General features: G+C 41.3%; 1 protein-coding gene across 1 annotated transcript in view; it reads right to left on the bottom strand.

Annotated features, from left to right (window-relative positions):
- Nucleotides 1-13013, bottom strand: part of LOC117360389 (TRAF3-interacting protein 1-like) — a gene marked incomplete at its 3' end in the record, with an annotated part of 741717 nt that overhangs the window by 180398 nt on the left and 548306 nt on the right. Inside the window, exon 10 of the mRNA XM_033944098.1 lies at nt 6806-6926. Within this exon, the coding sequence (XP_033799989.1) occupies nt 6806-6926 (121 nt within the window). The remainder of the gene's footprint in view (nt 1-6805; nt 6927-13013) is intronic.

Below are 13013 nucleotides of genomic sequence, written 5' to 3'. Positions count from 1 at the left end.
GAAGGAAAAACGAAAAAACTTCTACTCTAAACTCATTGGCACAGAAAAAACCAGACACTAAAAAACTTTTTGACATTGTAAGAAACCTCACCGACACCAAACCATTTCTCGCCACCCAAGGAAACCAAACTCCCACAGCCACCCAATTAGCGGACTATTTCAAAAACAAAATCATCACAACCAGATCCACATTCAACAATTCACGAACCAACTTAGAAGAAATACAAATCAATCCCACAGTAGATGAAGCAATACCAGCAGACAGGATCTGGAATACCTTCCCAAAGATACAATGGTCAGATGTGGACAAGCTCTACAAAAAATACAGCAAATCATCATGTGACCTGAACAACTGTCCCCCATACTTACTAACTACAGCCTCCACCAAATTTAAAGCCACCCTCACACTATGGCTTCAAACTACACTAAGGGAAGGTCACTTCCCACCAGAACTAGGAGAAATCATAATTACTCCTATCCTAAAAGATCCCAAAGGTCCTATAGACAATCCTACAAACTACAGACCAATCGCCTCAATCCCACTATACATCAAACTAACAGAAGGCCTAGTCGCACAATATCTCTCCAACTTCCTTGAAGACCATCACATACTGCATCCATCCCAATCTGGATTCAGATCTAACCATAGCACAGAAACTCTACTGATATCACTATTAGACACAGCCCGACAACACCTTAGCAAAGGAAACAAACTACTTCTCATTCAACTCGATCTCTCTGCCGCATTTGACCTAGTTGACCACCCCACACTACTCCAGACATTAGACGCAATAGGAATCTCTGGTAATGTTCACAACTGGTTCCAAGGCTTCCTTAAAACTCGAACATACAGAGTCAAGTCAAAAGAGCATCTATCCGACCCATGGTCAAACCCATGTGGAGTACCACAAGGATCGCCACTATCTCCTATATTATTCAACCTCTTCATAGCATCCCTCGGCATTACCCTAGACGCCCTAAACACAATATCATTCAGCTATGCGGATGATATAACAATTCTCATCCCCTTCAACATACAAGACCCCTTATCAACAAACCACCTGAAAATAATAATGGAAACGATAGAAAAATGGATGTCAAGTCATAAACTGAAACTGAACTCGGAAAAAACTAAATTCCTACTATTAGAGAAGGAAAAAAACCCATCATGCACAGAACTGGAATTAAACACAATCAAGTACCCAATGCAAAGCACACTCAAGATCCTAGGAATTCAACTAGACAGAAATTGCACAATGCAGACCCAAATCCACAAAATCATCCAAAGAGCATTCTTCACAATGCGTAATCTACGAAAAATAAGAAAATTCTTCATCAAGGATCAATACAAGATAGTAGTACAATCCCTAGTACTAAGCATAGTAGATTACTGCAACAGCCTTTACCTATCATGCCCAAACTACATGATAAAACAATTACAGACAGTTCAGAACACAGCCCTCAGACTCATCTACTCCCTCAGCAAATTTGACCACATCACAAATGCTTACCTTGACTCACACTGGCTACCAATAAAAGCAAGATCCCAGTTCAAATTCTACTGTCTACTATACAAAGTAACACACGGAACGGCACCCAGCTACCTAAACAAAAGACTACACCGTAATCGCTCACACAGACTAAGGAGAACTCAAAACCTATTCACTTACCCTCCTCTCAAAGGTACACGACGTAAGAAACTATACGACAGCCTTTTAGCCACTCAGGCAGCAAGAATTGACACTACCATTTCCAATCTACTGATCAAATCAATAGACATAAAAGAATTCCGAAAAGAAATCAAAACTCATCTCTTCAAAAAACACTTTCCTTCATCTTAACCTCAACATAGCACTAGAAATTACACACACGAACACCCCTCCATAAATATACCTAAACATTGTACAACTCACTTCATCAACCTACGATTTATCTACTACGTGCTCCAAATTTCTCCTGGAAACTTCCAGACTAACAATTGTAACTTGATACATTCCTGATTCTATGTACTGTAATATTCCTGAATTTGTCCAGTCTCTTAAATTGTAATCCGCTTAGAACCGCAAGGCACAAGCGGAATAGAAATCTGTAATGTAATGTAATGTAATGTAATGTAATATCAGCTGGAGTTAAGTCACCAATAACTGCAATTTGGTCTGCAATTGCATTATGGGCTTCAAAGAGTTTGCGTTTAGCATAACTTAAGGAATTTTGCTTGCTAATCCATTGAATCTTTAGAAGAGAGATTCCTAGTGGTGAAAAGCTGGCATTGAGGTTTTCAAATGCATTGGTAGGGTCATCACTGTCAGAATCAGACTTAGGGCTACTTAGATCTTGCAGTTTGACATGTACGTCTTGCCTCCATCTTAGGCAAAGCTTTTGGCATTGTTTATACTTGTGCTTTGTGATGGTTTTTATATGATCAGCTGCAGGAAGATCAATAGGGCATAGACCTTTGAAATTGCTGTGATTCTGTTTTCTGAACTGATTACAGCAGTTTTTCTGTAGAAATTCCAAACTACGTCAGAATCAAGGCTTCATGATGAGTACAGATATTAGATTCCACGGACAAAGTAGAAAGTCCAGAGCGTCTTTTAATTAATTCTTGGTCAGGCAAAGAGAAATCGGAAATAAGCTTCAAGCAGCTTTCTCCAGAATAGAAGGTAGAATGGTTTCTGGCACTCAGAATTATCATAGATTCCAATACTGCAGGGCTCTAGCTTATTATTAGTCTCCATAAGATAAGAGTCACGCAAAAATACAGAATACAAGTAAGGTGAAAAATATCAGTGTGAGAACACAATGAAAATAGAGCAAAGCAAGTTATACATGTCAGCAAGTGCAGAGTAAGTTTCCAAAATCCACACAGGCATAGCCAAGTTAACTAGGGAAAGAACCAGATGCTGCACAGAAAGAATAGACGGAAAGCAACACGCCAAAGGCAAGCTTTGTCAAATAATGAAGTCATATGGTGACATGATGAACCTTAAAGCCACTGTGCTATGATAGTTGCAAGTCAGAACATGTTTAGTAAAGCTGCATGTATCGGACATACTACTACAGCTATACATACATTCTTGTGAATCACATGATTATGCATTTGGGCTTGCACGCAATAAGTAGTTTGTGCAAGCAAACGCATGTTTTGACTCGCCTTGCAAAAGTGCACAGTAGGTTTGTCAAACGCTGAGCATAGTACTAGATGAGTACTTGTGGCTGATAAAGCTTGGTTATGAGTTTTCAGATCAATACAGTTCCACTAAACATTCACAATGAAGTGCCAATGACCCTTCAACATAACATGTTTACGCAAGCAAGTAATGCTTATCTTTAAACTATCAATTTTCATCAAAGAAAGATCGGGCCCAAGATGAAACAGGATAGCTTCTGTAGCAAAAAACATGCTCTTTCAAATGATATAAAAACAAACAAACTACACATTAGAGATATTTGAATCTGAAAAACAATGAAAAGTTGCATAAATGCATAAAATCATATTTTTGGGATGGTCATATCTTCAGCTTCACTTGACTGTAAAAGCTCATATTGCAAATCTTGTACCTCATGGTACATGTTTGCTGGTAAAGTTGTGATCTCAGCTGACTTACTTACCAGCAGCAGTATGGAGCCAACCTGCCAAAAATTTTCATTAGTGAATTTTTTTTGCTTACTTTGCTGACCTGTAGAAATGGAAGCACGTTCGCAAAAGATTTCAAATTTGGCACAGAAACTTGCCCCAAGGTGTTGTACCAAACAGCAAAATTTCAGACTCCTGGGTAGTTTCCCTTTGTCGCAGTGCTTAAGCAAAGTTAGCATTTTAGGTCACACGAGGAATGGGAGTGGATCGATTGCTTTTGTTTAACCACCCCTAGCTCCTGACCAAATTGAGATAGATCCCAAACATTTTGCAGAGTTTCATTTGAGATCCTAGACAACACCCCTTTAAAATTTGGTTGGATTTCAAGGGGGTCGAGTGTAGGTGGTTTTCAATATTGGTCCACTTGGCATGGAATGACTCCTTTGTAATTTGACGGAGTGAAAAATCAATCCACTTGTATTCCTTCTACTCCACTCAGGATTTTGTGAACTTCAATCATATCTCCACTCAGCTGTCTCTTTTCCAAAATGAAGAGCCCTAACCTTTTCAGTCTATCATCATACGAGAGGAGTTCCATCTCCTTTATTATCTTGGTCGCTCTTCTTTGAACCTTTTCTAGTGCCGCTATATCTTTCTTGAGATAAAGAGACCAGAACTGAACCCATTACCCCAGGTGAGGTCGCACCATAGAGTAATACAGAGCATTATAACATTCTTAGTCTTGGATAAGCATTCCTTTTTTAAATAAGTCCTAGCATCTTTTTTGCTTTTTTGTCTGCCACTACACATTGGGTGGAAGGTTTCATCGTATTGTCTACAATAACACCTAGATCCTTTTCTTGAGCGCTAACCACCAAGGTAGACCCTAGCATCTAGTAACTGTGATTTGGGTTATTCTTCTCAATGTGCATCTACTACTACTACATCTACTGTCTCATTATCTGCAAGAAAAGTCAATAGTAACAGAGTGTAAAGTGAATATAAATGTTAATTTTTATATGACTCTTATGGATCCCCTGAAACCCATCCATGGACCCTAGGTTAAGAACACCAGATCTAAATGATTTTAAGTAATAGCCACCCTCCCAGTGGTCCTGAGGTGATTCAATATCACCAATGTCTTTAGCACACCATCCTATTCTTATTTATCTTAGTTAATTCTATAGTTTACTCCCAACATAAACACCTACCCTTAACCTAGGCTACTTTGTCTTATTTTAATTTGTTTTGATTAGAATATAAACTACTTAGATATTTTAACAGTTTTTCAGTATAACAAATACAAATTAAATATGAAACATTTCTATATTGTTCTTACTTATTTACGCAATTCTTTCTTGGAACTTACAGCCAACCCTGACATCTTTATTAAAATTATTTTCAAGTATTCATTTTCACAAATCACAAGTGATAATTGGAAATAAAGAAATAAACAATTCTTATATTAAAACAGTAATAAAGGAAAATAAACTATTACAATTTCTCCATAACAGGAAATTAAAAATCCCTAAAACAATTAAACATCTAATATATAGCAAAACACGATCACTGAATACAGCAGCATTTAATCTTTATGAGCAACCACTACTTTCAATTCTTCTCTTGCCTCTAAAAACTCAACCGGCTGTATAGAATCAAATAAATGAAATGACTGATTCATGTAGTATTAAAGTAATACAAGGAAATTGTAACAAAAATTTAGCTCTTAGAGCCAGTACCCTGATTCTTAGTCAAAGTTCTTGACATCTTTCCTGTGTTATTTTCGAGAAATCAGGAAAAATTCTCACTTTGGAATCCAAAAATAGCTTATTCAAATGATTAAGTTACGGTCAGGTTCTAAAGCAAAAGAGTACTAAGATTCCAGAAAATCAGTTATGTTCATTGCCTCCCTATTGTTGTCCTTGTTGCCTGATTAGGCTATATTCCCCACACCAAATACAGTACATAAAATGTCTTTGTTATAGAGGCAAAAAGTCAGGTGGCATTCCCAATATCTTGATTAGATATTTCTTGACCATATCCAAAGTGAATAAGAGTAGAGACCTAGGAAAATTATTAAAACATAAAATTGTTCTTGTGAAAATTAAGTTTTCTATAAAGATTATCAATGTCTTTAATCAACAAAGATTCAACACTCTGAACCTCGTGCAATTTAACAAGAGCTCCAATCCTAGAAGCCTGTTGATAAGAAACCTGAGCCCGACTTACCACTGCTTCAGAAATATTTGATATATGACTAATACATTTTTGAGACAGTTCATAGAAACATAGAAACATAGAAAGATGACGGCAGAAAAGGGCTACAGCCCATCAAGTCTGCCCACTCTTCTGACCCACCCCATCAAGTCTGAGTGCTAATGACCCAGATCCTTAGCTCATATAGAGATGTTTGAAAGCCTTGAATTGTACCCCATAGCGACTCAAGCATCACTATGTCTGGTTTCTCCAGAACATGCTGGCCCACAGAGTAAGCAGTAGCTGAACCCCAAGAATGAATCAGAGCACTCACAATTTGTGTCACAGGTGAATTAGAAGCTCCACCAACATTGGCTCTCTCTTCTTGGGGACAAGAGACTGTGACTGGGTCTCCCTCCAGCTGCTCCACAGATACCCCAATGGGAATATGTATTTGCTGAACTCTCACCGCAATTGCTTCTGGGTTGAAGAGGTAATGACAGGGCTAAGTGAGACCTATCAATACTGCTGCCTGCTGATGTCCCAGCAGGCACGGCCAAAACACTCATTGTGTGCAGCACCAACCTTGCCCAAAACGGTTCCAGTTTGGTTTGCTGAGACAACTTATCAGTAGTGGGAATAGAGGGAATACCCTGTGCCATGCCTCATCTTTTCCTCATGCTTAAGGATTGACAAAGTCTCGAGGTATAACGAACAACATACCAGCCAAGTTGGAGCTCAGTCACGTGTATTACCTCAATGTCATCTTGGCTCTATCTACTCCCCCTGGCATCTTGTATAAATTTCTCGTCACCCTGACCAGTATCTTTAGTGTTCCCATACTTGCCAGTGAGCTCATATTCCTTCATGCATTACTGAATTGAATGCCTTTTTGAAGTCAATATGGCTACCAAGATGTTAACTGGGAAGAAGTAATAAAATTACCAATAACATATTAGATGATAATAAGAAACACACTTGAAAAAAGGTTAAAAACTCAATTCAAGAGGTACAGTATCATCATTCACTGACCGTTTCCACATCTGGTATTTCAGGTAGCTGAGATGCTGTTTCCATCACAACAAACTGGTCATCATCATCATCTGTGCCATCACCCTTCCTTCTGTCTATGATTACATTACCACTGCTGACCCTACAGAGATGAAAATACAAATACAATACTTACAAGCAAGTTACTCAGTCTTGATGGAGTGCTAAAGACAGGATCTGCTACTGCTGAGATAGAATCTGCATTTGAATATCTCTGCTGGTAAATTGTCTTAAACCTTTGGACAGATACGTAGGATAAACTGAAATTCTATGTCTATTTATAATTCACTTACCTGTAGATTGTTTCTCCAAGGAAATTAGGATAGGAGTTCACAGGGATGTTTTTCCAGTACTTTTCCTTAACATTTGATAATGTATCAAGGTAAATATGTGCCTAATCAGTCCACTGCAAGCTTCCTGGGGAGGAGAGAGGGATTGGGAAGATTCTGATACTGCTGTCCTTGGATAACACCTGGTAAAGATTAGTAACTGTGATTTCTCCGAGGACGAGCAGGGATTCCTCATACATGAGATTCCTAGCTACAGGTTTGTCTGATAGAAAAAAAGTGAAAAAATAAGAGATGCTATAAATACTGTATTTAGCAGCAACAAGCCTTGGAACAGAGTGTGGTGCAGTGGTTAAAGCTACAGCCTAGCACCCTGAGGTTCTGGTTTCAAATCCACCCTTAGCTTGTGATCCTGGGCAACTCATTTAATCCCTCTTCAATAACACTGGTCAACAAAAAAAAGTTTTTCTTTGCTACTGAGAACTTAAGAAGTGTTCTTAGTTAATTTAATGATTCCGATTTCAGATCTGTAATTGAAATTCAGCTAGCACATCAGGTTTCTGAGATACATGCTACTGATTTTTTTAGACAGTTTGCCATATCGACACAATATTGCCAATATGAACTGTGTCCCACCAAACTTGTGTTAAGGATTTACTCTGAAAACAAACATGAAGACAATAAGGAGATATGTTACAGCATATATTTACGCCTCTCTTAACTCACAAAAGTGATGTCAGCATGTTCAGAAATGTTTGACACTTGCACTGTACATTTGTCTCTCTTTGCAAGAACCAACAATAGTCTCCCATCATAGAGGGATAGAACTTTCCCTGATATCTGCTTTCCATCACCTTGATATCTTGATTAAATCTTTCCCCATGCTCATCGCTGACCACCAAGATTGGGTGGGAAGAAGTCTATCATTAAGATCTGGAGTTAGCAGGAGAGGTTGTTTTTCATCCACTTCAGGTACAACTCTTCCACAGCAGCAGAGGTACATTCTTTATCTGAACTTTCGGCTGTGCTGCAGATGTGGAAGGAGGAATTAGAACTGGATTCTCTGAGTCATGAGGAATGAGTTTAATTGCTGGTGGGCAATCAGGATACAGAATTTTTGATTTATTCCTCTGTGAATCCAGCAATTTTTGTCATGCAAAAATAAGTCTGAGTGATGAATTGTTGGTTCACGCCACACCATGGGTAGCGAAAGGCATCTTCTTCCATTTCCCATTCAGCCATTGTGTTAATCTGGAATAGCAGACAGTGTAGCACACATGAGGTGCCCATGCTTTATCTTGGTTGCCAACTTTACAGCCAAAATAATGCTTGTATGCACTTTGAAGTCTGCTAGACAGATTCTTTTGCTGATCTTGTGCAGTACATTGTCTGCAGACTTAACAGAAATTATCAGGATGGTTAACACAACCCTGCCAAGATGGCATTTTGAATAGACGCTAAGCAGTGAGCTCCGTGCTAGGGCTGTTCCACAAGCCCTCTTTCCCTTTACCTGTTCTGTGTGGCTTGTCCTCGCAAATCTTTGATATCGCTGGCAGTTGCTTGTCTCTGCCGGCGTTTGAGTTTTTCCTGCGGGTATCGAATGGTGCTGTGGGACCAAGCACAGAAAGAGTCCCGAATGGGGAAGAGGAAGGGAACTATCCGGTGTATTCCTCTGGTTGCCGAGTTTCAAGACCTTGGTGCAAACAATGCTGAATGGTGGGTTCTCTTGCCAGCCCAAGGAGACGCCCCTGACTCTGGCAGGTACGCCGGGCTCGGCGAACCTCAGTGACGATCGGGTTTCCTTAAGCCCGATTCAGGGGCGAAGTCCTGTCCAGCCAGGAAGCAGCCCTGCAGAGAATGGCTGAACAGCTTACCCTGGAAGGTGGATTGCTGTCTAGCCCCGGAGGAGCAGTGGGAGGAGAAGTAATGGAGGAAGAAGTCTCCACTGGAGCCCAGACATTGGCACTCAAAGCAGAGGCAGGAAAAACCATTGTGAGTAACAACATTCAATTTGGACAATTGACTAAGCCAGCCTCCAGAAGGCAATAATTAAGGTACAGGCGGACTATGTCTCTGTCAGCTCTCGGGTTGGAGCCCATGAGGAAAAGTTAAGAGAACAAGCAGATGAAATTAAAAAAACATGAAGAACAGATTATTCAAATAAAAAAGGTAGAAATGGAGATTATTAAAGAAAAATCTTTTATTTTTTTTAAAAACTAGAATATATGGAAAATAAGCAGAGAAGAAACAACTTAAGACTTTCAAATTTTCCCAAATCTCCAGTATTATCTCCACTTGAGATGGTGTGCAAATATTTGAAAGAAATTTTAATGATTCCACAAGATAACTTGCCGCCTATCACCGCGGCTCAATATATATCTATAGGGAAGAAACAGGATAGTTCTACTTCTGCTGAAAGGGGAGAAATGGAGAAGGGAGGAATTAACTTAACAGATTTTTTGGAGAATTCCCTGGAAGTAGTTATGGAAAGGATAACTCTTTTGGTAATGTTTGCCTTGGAGCATGACAGAGACTTTATATTTAAACTTTCCTTCAGACATATAAATGATAAGTTCTTTGGTTCGACAATCCAAATTTTTCCTGATATTGCTTAAGCGACACAGAAGAGACGGAAAGAATTTCTTCTTTATAAGCCTAGAGCTTTGGCTCTAGGTGCATCCTTCATTTTGAAATTTCCAGCAAAAGCTGTGTTTCACTATAAGAACATAAGCAATGCCTCCACTGGGTCAGACCTGAGGTCTATCGTGCCCAGCAGTCCGCTCATGTGGTGGCCCAACAGGTCCAGGACCTGTTCAGTAACCCTCTATCCCTTTTTCCAGCAGGAAATTGTCCAATCCTTTCTTGAACCTCAGTACCGTACTCTGCCCTATTACGCCCTCTGGAAGCGCATTCCAGGTGTCCACCACACGCTGGGTAAAGAAAAACTTCCTACAAGGAAAACATTTTTTATTTTTTGAACCAAAGCAATTGTTGGAATTTATATCTGCCAAGGAGGGGGGGGGGGTGATTGCTCTACCAGCAGTTTAAGTCCAGGTTATTTGGGGGGTTTCCATTGTCTCCTGAGCTGTTCTTGTAATTAATAAGCATATTTCCTTTATTATTATACTAATACTTGGATCCATATTTTTAAGTTTGTGGACTAAATAATCTATACTATTTCTTTTCCTTACATTACAACTTTTTGGGGGAAGAACAAGCTCTACAGGAGGGACGGACTGCACCTGAGCACGGCTGGGACGAGGTTGCTGGCACGCAACGTCCAGAGCAGCATAGACTTGGCTTTAAACTGAGGAGAAGGGGAAAGCCGACAGTCGACCTGACCTCGACACATCGGACCAAAGTATCAAACAAGGATACTGAACCAGAAATTTGTAAAAGAGGGCTCGGGACTGAGAGGGAACTTTTGGGAAAAGGACACAAGGACGCAATGCAGGGAGCCAATGCACAAACGAACCTAGCAAGCAGAATTAAGAGAGAGCAACAGGAGCCAGAGGGTCATCCAAACAGGGGGGAGCAGGCTGAGGACAACATACACACACCGCAGGATGGGGATGAACACAACAAAGTTCGGGGGCTGGCAACCCATGAGGAGGTTGGCAGGGGCGCCAAACCACGAGGAAAACCAGCGGAAAAGGCAAACAACCAGGACTTAAATTGCCTATACACTAATGCTAGGAGCCTAAGAGCCAAAATGGGAGAACTAGAAGTCATAGCCAATACAAAGGACCTGGACATAATAGGAGTCACAGAAACGTGGTGGACTGACGACAACAAATGGGATGTGGCCATACCAGGGTACAAACTCTACAGGAGGGACAGGACACACAAGAAGGGTGGAGGAATAGCGCTTTATATAAAGGACTCCATACCTTCAACCAGGATAGAAACAACAGTAAGGGCGGACAACTTGGAATCACTATGGATTAAGCTACCTGGAGGAGCTGGATCAGACATAAAATTGGGCCTGTACTATCGCCCACCTGGACAACCGGAAGCACTCGACCAGGACCTGGAGGCTGAGCTGAGGCAGATATGCAAAAGCGGAAGCGTGATGGTGATGGGAGACTTCAACTACCCTGGGATAGACTGGAGTATTGGACACTCAAACTGCACAAGGGAGACCAAATTCCTGGAAACCACGAGGGACTGTTTCATGGAACAGCTGGTCACGGAACCAACACGGGGGGATGCAACTCTCGACCTAATCCTCAATGGGCTAGGGGGACCTGCAAAGGAGGTGGCGGTGCTAGAACCCCTAGGAAACAGCGATCACAACATGATCCAGTGCAAGCTGGAAATTGGACCATCAAAGGTGAAAAGATCCACAGCGACAGCACTCAACTTCAAAAAAGGGCATGAGGAAACTGGTGGGAAAGAAACTCAACGGTAGCGCAAGGAAGATGGAGTCTGTAGAAAAAGCCTGGTCCCTACTCAAGGGCACGGTGCAAGAGGCACAGAACCTGTACATCCCCAGATTCAGGAAGGGGTGCAAAAAAACCGAACAAAAAACCCAGCGTGGATAACAACTGCAGTGAAAAAGGCGATAAGTGACAAGAAAGCATCGTTCAAAAAATGGAAAAAGGACCAAACAAAGGACAACCAAAAGGAGCACAAAGAACACCAAAGGGAGTGTCTCCGTGTGGTTAGAAAAGCTAAAAGAGAATATGAGGAGAGACTGGCAGGGGAAGCAACAAACTTCAAATCGTTCTTCAGATATGTGAAGGGGAAGCAACCGGCAAGGGAAGAAGTGGGGCCATTGGATGATGGAGACAAAAAAGGAGTGGTAAAAGAGGAAAAAGAGATAGCAGACAGGTTAAATAAGTTCTTCACGTCAGTCTTCACGAGGGAGGACACATCCAATATTCTGGAACCGGAGGACATCGTAAATGGGGATCGGGATGAAAAGCTGGTCCAACTAGAGGTAAGCCAAGAGGATGTCCTCAGGCAGATAGACAGACTAAAGAGCGACAAATCTCCAGGTCCGGACAGCATTCACCCAAGGGTACTCAAGGAACTCGTCGGTTTTCACGAGCGAAGACAAATCTAATATACCAGATTCAGAGGAGCTCATGAGTGGGGAACAGACTGAAAAATTAGAGCACATAGAGGTAAGTAGGGAGGGCATAGAGAGAGTAGAGAGGGACAGATTCTTCAAACTTTCAGAGAATAAAAAAACAAGAGGGCATTCAGAAAAGTTGAAAGGAGGCAAATTCAAAACTAATGCTAGGAAATTCTTCTTTACACAACGGGTGGTGGACACCTGGAATACAATTCCAGAGGAAGTTATAGGGCAGAGTACAGTACTGGGGTTTAAGAAAGGTTTGGACAAATTCCTGCTGGAAAAGGGGATAGAGGGGTATAGATAGAAATTTACTGCACAGGTCCTGAACCTGTTGGGCTGCCGCGTGAGCGGACTGCTGGGCGCGATGGACCTCAGGTCTGACCCAGCAGAGGCATTTCTTATGTTCTTATGTTCTTATGTCCTCAAACAGATAGACAGGTTAAAATGCGGCAAATCACCGGGCCCGGACGGGATCCATCCAAGGGTTCTGAAGGAACTAAGACAGGAAATAGCGGGCACAATACAACATGTTTGCAACCTATCCTTGAAAACTGGTGAGGTGCCGGAGGACTGGAAATTGGCAAATGTCACACCCATCTTCAAGAAGGGATCGAGGGGTGACCCCGGGAACTACAGGCCGGTGAGCCTGACTTCAATTATAGGAAAGATTGTGGAAGCTATGATCAAGGACGGCATTTGCGAGCACATCGAGAGGAATGGCCTACTGAGAACAAGCCAGCACGGATTCTGTAAAGGAAGGTCATGCCTAACGAACCTTCTGTACTTCTTTGAGGGAATAAGCAGTCGGGTGGACAATGGG

This window comes from Geotrypetes seraphini, chromosome 5, assembly GCF_902459505.1.
Source record: "Geotrypetes seraphini chromosome 5, aGeoSer1.1, whole genome shotgun sequence".
Lineage (NCBI taxonomy): Eukaryota > Metazoa > Chordata > Amphibia > Gymnophiona > Dermophiidae > Geotrypetes > Geotrypetes seraphini.
The sequence above is the reverse complement of the archived record's forward strand: the minus strand, read 5'-3'. Positions and strand labels throughout refer to the sequence as shown.